The 7335-nt window shown below is 43.3% G+C and overlaps 1 protein-coding gene across 2 annotated transcripts in view; it reads right to left on the bottom strand.

The window, feature by feature from the left end:
* Window positions 1-6532: 6532 nt before the first annotated feature.
* Window positions 6533-7335, bottom strand: part of ITGAE (integrin subunit alpha E) — a 54066-nt gene continuing 53263 nt past the window's right edge. For both annotated transcript variants that reach the window (XM_033089537.1, XM_033089536.1), the window contains one exon: window positions 6533-6813. In XM_033089537.1, coding sequence (XP_032945428.1) covers window positions 6721-6813 — 93 coding nt within the window. In that variant the 3' untranslated portion in view covers window positions 6533-6720. The remainder of the gene's footprint in view (window positions 6814-7335) is intronic.

Raw genomic sequence — 7335 nt, 5'->3', positions numbered from 1 at the left:
CCTAGACTAGGAAATCTGAAAGCTTTGCAGAACTGAAGTGGGCCAGTGTTTTCGCCCACACCCCAGCATTCCAACCTTAATCTCAGACCTCATAGCTCTAAACAGAGGAAAGACTACCCCAGGGTAGGACACTAGCCAAGAGCCCAGGAACATCTGCCAGTACTTCGGGCCAGGCTAGTCCAGGCCCTGGAACAAGAGGAAGCATCTCCAGAGACCACACCTTCAATCCCCCAACCACTCTGCCTTCAGGACTGCATCTGGCGATAGGGTCCTAGGAATGCCCAACCGGACCCAGAATCCTCTCCTGAGGGAGGAGCAGGGAGAGGAGCAGAGGCCCACACTGTGGACCCAGTGATGTAGCTGATGTTGGATCTGCCGGCAGTTTCTGGGTGTGAGCCGGGATCGTGTCTCGTGAAGCCGAAGAATGGAAACACAGACCAGGAAGAGGCAAAAAGTTTTAAAAAGAGGATAGTTTATTAGAGGCAGGAAAAGAGGTTGCAGCTCCTGAGCGGGAGGGGGTCCGAATGGGGGTGCCCCATGACTGAGGCAAAAGCTCTTACTTTTATACCTTCCCTTGCCTGCCTGGGGAAGGGGAGCTGTTTGGAGAAGGGAACTTGTTTGAAGAAGGGAACTGGGGAGCTGGCGCTTTTAATGGAATTCGTCTACCAGGTTTGTTCTGTTACCCATCCTGAAGGAATTAGCAAAATAACCCACTCCCATCTATCAGATCTGTTCCGTTTGTCAGGCCAAAAGGGATTTATGAGAGAATTTATTAACCTCAAGGCGCTGTTACATTTTGTCCTGAAGTGAAGGAGTTATCTCAGAACCTGCAGTTTCAGGATATGGCTGTCTTTGTTTATTCCACCAGGGACTTTCTTGTCTGCCTAACATGTTAACTAACCTGTCTCCTTCTCACTGCTGATACCCATGTAACATGGCTCAGTCCTTCTGGAAAGCTACTTGGCGTGGCATAGTGATTACGAAAATGTCTTTAATGCCACTTTTGGAAAAAACTGAAAGGGCTTCTTTACAAAGTGTAAAGAGCTAGACAAATTTATTAACTCCCCATAGAAATGTTAACCTCTCCCTATCCTCACCCCGCATTTTCTGCCATCATTCCTTGAAAATGGTCACAACTGGTAGAATATGATTCTATTTACGTAAAAAAAAAAAAAAAAAAGAACCTATGTATTGTATGTGTATATATATGACTACTACTTACAAATGCATAGAATATGGCCTGGAAGGATACATGTTAAACTGGTTCACCTCAGCTTCTGAGGGGCACAGGATGGGGCAAGGTTGTGACAAAGGCAAATTTTTGCTTTTCACACTGATTTTACTATGAGTGGATCTATATGTTATTTATGTTCTTCTCAAAATGTCCTTCCAGTTATTAAACAAAAAACATCAACTGAAGTTGGGAATTGTCTGTTTCGATGCATCCAGCTACCTTCTGCACATGCAGAATGACTACTCTTCCTGAAGTGATTACATTTCCCTTGATTCCATTTACTAAAGCTGTCTTTAAAGTAATGGCAAAACTCTGGCGCTATTACGAGGTTATAACCAGGAGACCCCAAAATCCCTAAATCCTGATCTTAACCAAACTTCCTTCTGAAGCAGGGCCCATTCGGGACCCCAGTAGTAAAGGGCTTGACTAGGCCTCAACTTTTCCTTGATCTATAGCTTAACAATAGATCATCCCCCTGTGGCTTGAGCCCAGAGGGTCCCCTGCCCCAGTTCCATTTTAGAAAATTACCCTGAAAGTATGATTTAATACCCTTAGGCTTATTGACCACAACCTCAATGGTCTAGCATTCTTTCCCAGCTACTCCCATCTTTGTTCCTGGGTTGTTGACATCACCAGAGAACCACGTTGCCAGAGGGAAGGCTCCATGCAGACCCCCAGAACCATCACTTAACCTCTGGAGGAATGCCCAGATTTTCCCTTAAATACCTTAGCCAGTCTGAGAATGTTAAGGTAGTTTTTGGAGGTGTTAACCTGCTGCCTTCTCAGATCACCAGTGGGAGCTCTGACCATAAACGCTTATCCTATAGCCCAACTCGTCTTGGTCTATTGGCTGAGCAGGGCAGCCAGCACAAGCTCCTGACTCAGTTGCCCTCTGGTTTTACTTCCTTGTCAGGGCATTAGAGAAGGGTGGAGCAGGTAATTTAAGATTGCAGGCTTGGCAAACGGAGCATCCCTTTTTCAAAGTCTAATTAGGCTTGTCAACGAAAAAACATCCAGCCTAAGAGAAAGCTTCTGAGTTTATTTGAGCCAAACTGACGACAATTTCCAGGAAGCAAAATCTCAATGGACTGGGAAAATGCTCCAGAAAACAGCAGTTTTGCAACTTATTTTATACATTAGAATCAAAGGAGGAGGATTACATGAAATCCACTGGTGGTAGATAAAGGGGTAGGAGAAAGCAAAGCGTTTTGTGGGGGTTGGGGGGAGAATCTCTGGGACTGGATAAAAAGCAAAATGGAAAGACAGATACTTCTTTTACATTGGTGGGCACAGGATAGTTACTAGCATTTTACAGCACATAGAGATGGTAATCGGGACATGAACAACAGGGATTCTGCAGTTTCCTGCTCTGGGTGGGTTGTGCCCTGGGGGTCCAGAAAAAGGGATTGACATTCCAAGGGTATGTTATCTTAGATGATGCAAAAGACCATAGGCTGACTTAAGGTAAAGACTGACCTTATCAAGGAAGCTTCAGGCTAAAGGTATGATTTAGTTAGGAATTTTTAGGGTCAGGCCATCCTGTAAGGTTCTTTTCCGTCTCTGAGTATGTGTGCCCCACCATGTAGGTCTTCCCTGAACTTGTCACGTTTACCCTGTGGCCCCTTTCCCATCCACGGGCTTAAAAAGTTTGACCAATTTAGGTCTTTACATCTGCTTGATTTCATCTCTCCAACAACCAAATCCAAAGTTTCGATGAAATCACATGACAAAAAAAGGTTATTTGAATCTGCACTCACCAGCCAGTAACAGGGGAAATGGAAATGGAGAAACCACAAAGGGCATTTTCCCCATGCCAGTGCCCAGATGGCCCATCTTAGTCCTTTTCTGGCCAGGACAGTGGCCCTGTGACATGACCTACTGTCCCTGGACCTATGCAGGTTTTGGCACTTCCTGTTCCCAGAGGTGAGTGGACAGGAAATGGGAAAGACCTGGCATTGGAAAAGCATCTTTTTGAAAAAGACAAGGCCTTGGCCCAAGTCATAGCAAATGTTTTTGTAAAATCTGACCATGTCTCCATTGAAAATTCTCTTCCTCTTCACAGGCTGACTGGTGAAGTCGTATGTAGTCTCTGACTACAGTTGCATTGGTCTAACACCAGTCAGACTGGCACAGCTTAGTCAGTCAATAGTCCATAGATGGTCAACATAAGGCACGACTGTTACACTGGGAACGCAGTCTTACCTGCAATAAAAGTATACACGTAGGGGCTGTAAGTCACCTATAATACTGAAAACTTGCCCACAACTCCGGAGCACAACAGGGAGATCTAAGCAAACTTCTTTCTTTTTCTTCAAAAGCAAATCCCACTGAAACAACCCAAGAAATATAAACAAAGGGGAAAAAGCCTGTGGCAGCATTGGAAAATAGAGCATGGTATATAGAACAAAGGGACCAAAAATATAAAGGAATTCCTGTAAGAAATGAAGCAGACGGAATCAGAAAAGCTGATCGTGCCAGACAGGCAAAATAAGGGGCCCACAAGCAGTGGATGCACGGGGTTCTCCAACCCAGCCCCAGAAACTGCCTGAAGGCAGAGTGGCAGGGCCTGGCACCAAAGGCAGGCTGTGAGGCAGGCAGAGGAGGGCATGCAAAGCTCCCATTCAAATGGACAGAGTTAACTTCTCAGGGCTCTGCAAATTCTAGTCAAAGAAGCAAGGGTGGGGAAAAAGTAAACATCAGAAAGACTCCAAGTTACCATTATTTGCAAATTGCATTTTCTCCTTAGAAAATGCAAGTGAATTAACTGAAAAGCTTTTTAAAAACAGCTTTCAGTAAGATGGCCAGATAAGATAAATATTCAAAACAACCAATTGTTCTAAATACAAACTCTACAATCTGGGGGAAAAAAGGTATTTTTCACAGTTGCAAAAAAATACACAGAAGAGGTTCTGGAAATTCTCTTTTGTGTCTTTAGTTGCGCTGTCATGGCTGTTTCGATGTCCTGAATCATTTTGACTTTGGGGAAGAGCCAGAAGTTGGTGGTGCCAGATCTGGTAAATAAGGTGGATGAGGACACACTGTAATGTTTTTATTTGACAGAAATTGCCATATCAGAAGCAGTGTGTGACACTGAGCCTCTCCGTTGTGATCAAAATATACGGTGAATGCTGCTGCCAAGTGCCACCCAACGGAAAGGCAGGGATCTTCAATACGGGAAGTAGCGCATTGAACCTTAGTAACAGTGTGTGACAAGTTTCAACTTGTTCGGTGCAGTCAGTCGGGTGTGAGCTACAGTTGAGAGAAGGTGTGTTTTAAAGTGTGCCATAAATAATCCTCCATCACGACAAGCTCCATGTCACACATCATTTCTGGTACAGCAGTTTCTGTCAAATAAAAACATTACGGTGTGTCCTCATCCACCGTCTTCACTGGATTTGGCACCGTGAGACTTCTGGCTCGTCCTCAAAGTCAAAATGACCATGAAAGGTAAACATTTTGAATTGATTCAGGACATCAAGGCAGCCACAACAGCACAACTAAAGACACTCACGAAAGGGCTTCCAGAACCACTTCAGAAAGTATCAAGAACGAGGGGATAAGTGTGTTCAAAGCGAGGGGCAGTACTGTGGCAATGGCAATGTGTCTTTTACTAATACATTTTTTAAAATTTAAACATTCACCGTATTGTTTGATCACACCTCATATATATGAATTTCATAAATGTAACCGCAGAATCTCAAATCATCAATAGGCTGCATTTCACTAAATGATAGAGAGACAACTGTTATTCATTTGGAAATAATACAGATTCAAGGTTGTCAAGAAAACAGAAACCACTCTAAATATTTCAAACGGAAAAGGATTGAATAGAGTTAAGTCTCAAATTTGTCGAAAGGGCTGGAAAATAAAAACAGGACAGCTGGTGTCACCTAGAGGTCAGGAGTTGCAGGAAGCCACCACCACAGCTGGAGGCCACACTGCCATGCTGCTACGCAGGGGCCTGAATGCATCTGCTGCCACTACCACTTCCAGAACCAGAAGGGCGTCTCCCATCTGTCCATCTTCTAGTCTCATGCAAGTGCTTTCACTGGCCAAACCTGAACTAGAAGGACACTGCAAGGGAGTCTAGGAAATATTTAAAGCCTTCCAGCCCATGGTATGGGGAGAGCGTGGATAGGCAGAGAAGGTGGTTAAGTATTTCAGTAAGTGGTGCTGTGAAATTAGTTATGCTTTTGGAAAAACCCCAAGTCAGGTTAAATCCTTAATTCACACAAAATTTATACACACATCAATTTAAAAAAAATAGATTTAAAAGAAATAATAATGAAAGCATCTCAATTAGATAAAGAAGACTGAGGAATCACGAGGATTGCTTTCTACATGATATACTTCTGCACTGTTTCAGTTTTTGCAATGACTTTTATAATCCATGAAAACAAGGACTGTTCTTAGGAGTGGGAAAATGCGGTCAAGCTTGAACATCATGGGCCATGAAAATAAAATAAGATACTAAGAGAAAAGCCAGTCTGTAACTAGGCTTTCATCTCTGTGCCCCGACTCCCAGGCCAGGTTCCATGTCCTGCTGTGGATGAGTGCTCTCTCCTGGAGACAGTATTTATTAAGGAACGAAAGTCTCCCTGAGCGACCGAGCAGGAAGCCAGGGAAAGGACGCTGGCACAGTGTCATTACATACACACGTGCATACATACAACAGAAATGAAACCACATACAGCACAAAGTTTTGGTCTTGTCTTCTCCTTTCCTCCACAGTTCCTGCTTTGATGATCTTCATTTTTCTACTTTTCATATTTGTTCTGGGGTGTTTTTTCAAGGCCTGATTTGAAATAGTAGGCAAAAAGATCTTAGGATCTTGAAAATACCAGACTAGGAATCGCTTTTAACTACTGTCCTCCCAGCATGTATTTCATAGAACACTATTTTGGGAGACATTAATAGAAATGCCAAGAAAATGTTCTATAACCTCCTCTTGAGGAAAAAGAAAAACCACAGAATGTATTATGTTGGCTTATCAAAAGCAATTCTATAAAGAAAATAGTTTACGGTGGCCGGATGGCTCAGTTCGTTAGAGCACAAGCTCTGAACAACAGTGTTGCTGGTTCGATTCCCACATGGGCCAGTGAGCTATGCCCCCTGCAACTAAGATTGAAAACGGCGACTGGAGTTAGAGCTGAGCTGCGCCCTCCACACCCAGATTGAAGGACAACGACTTGGAGCTGATGGGCCCTGGAGAAACACACTGTTCCCCAATATTCCCCAATAAAATTTAAAAAAAAATAGAAAGAAAGAAAACAGTTTAACACTATTTAACACCAAATGTTTCCCAAGTTTATTTTTTGACAATGCACAGACACTTTTGGGACAGTGTATTATTAAAAAGCAATATTCTACAAACAATTTCTTAGACTCTGCTCTAGATCATCTTAAAGGAAAAAGTAATCAGTACGACACCAGTCTCTAGAAGTTCTAGAACTGATATTCTCTCCCAGTGAGTGAGGAAGTTGGTTCTAATCTTCTGTAAGCAGATTTTCTGATTTCAGCTGGACATTCTTTACACTTTCCAAGTTCAGTTGTTGGTATTTTCTTTTAAAAAAGCCACACTGAAAAAAAGGGAGGAAAAGTCCAATTACAGCCCTAAGATATCCATCTGTCTTAGGAACCCATTTATCTGGTCCTTGACAAAAGAGCCCTGTACTCCTCTGCTTCTCATGCTTCCTCAGAATCTCTCCCAAATAATACAATCCTTCAAGACCCATCTTAAGTGCTGCCTTCCCCACAAGCCTTTCTTTCCTGGTGCTCATTCCCAAGTCAGAAGTGATTTTCCACCTCCTTCTGAACCCCAGAGCTCTCTAACCCTTTCCACTTCGTTCTGCCAAGTATTATAGTTTCTGCTGTACTGGATCTTATTTATGTAAATGTACTCTGCCCACGACACTGAGAAAGAGCTCGAGTACGGCCTCCTCCATATGAAACTCACGATCTAGTAGAAAGAGAAATAATTACCACACAGTGCCACTTAGAAGGGTTTCCAGAAGGAAGCTCATAGGAAAAGCACAGGACTCAGCTGAAAGCACCCAGGACTCTCTGGGCTGAGTTTTACGGGAAGAGTGTGAGGAAAGTGA

The sequence above is a fragment of the Rhinolophus ferrumequinum genome, chromosome 21 (genome assembly GCF_004115265.2).
Source record: "Rhinolophus ferrumequinum isolate MPI-CBG mRhiFer1 chromosome 21, mRhiFer1_v1.p, whole genome shotgun sequence".
Classification (NCBI taxonomy): Eukaryota; Metazoa; Chordata; class Mammalia; order Chiroptera; family Rhinolophidae; genus Rhinolophus; species Rhinolophus ferrumequinum.
Note: the sequence above shows the minus strand (reverse complement) of the source record. Positions and strands in the feature narration are given on the sequence as shown.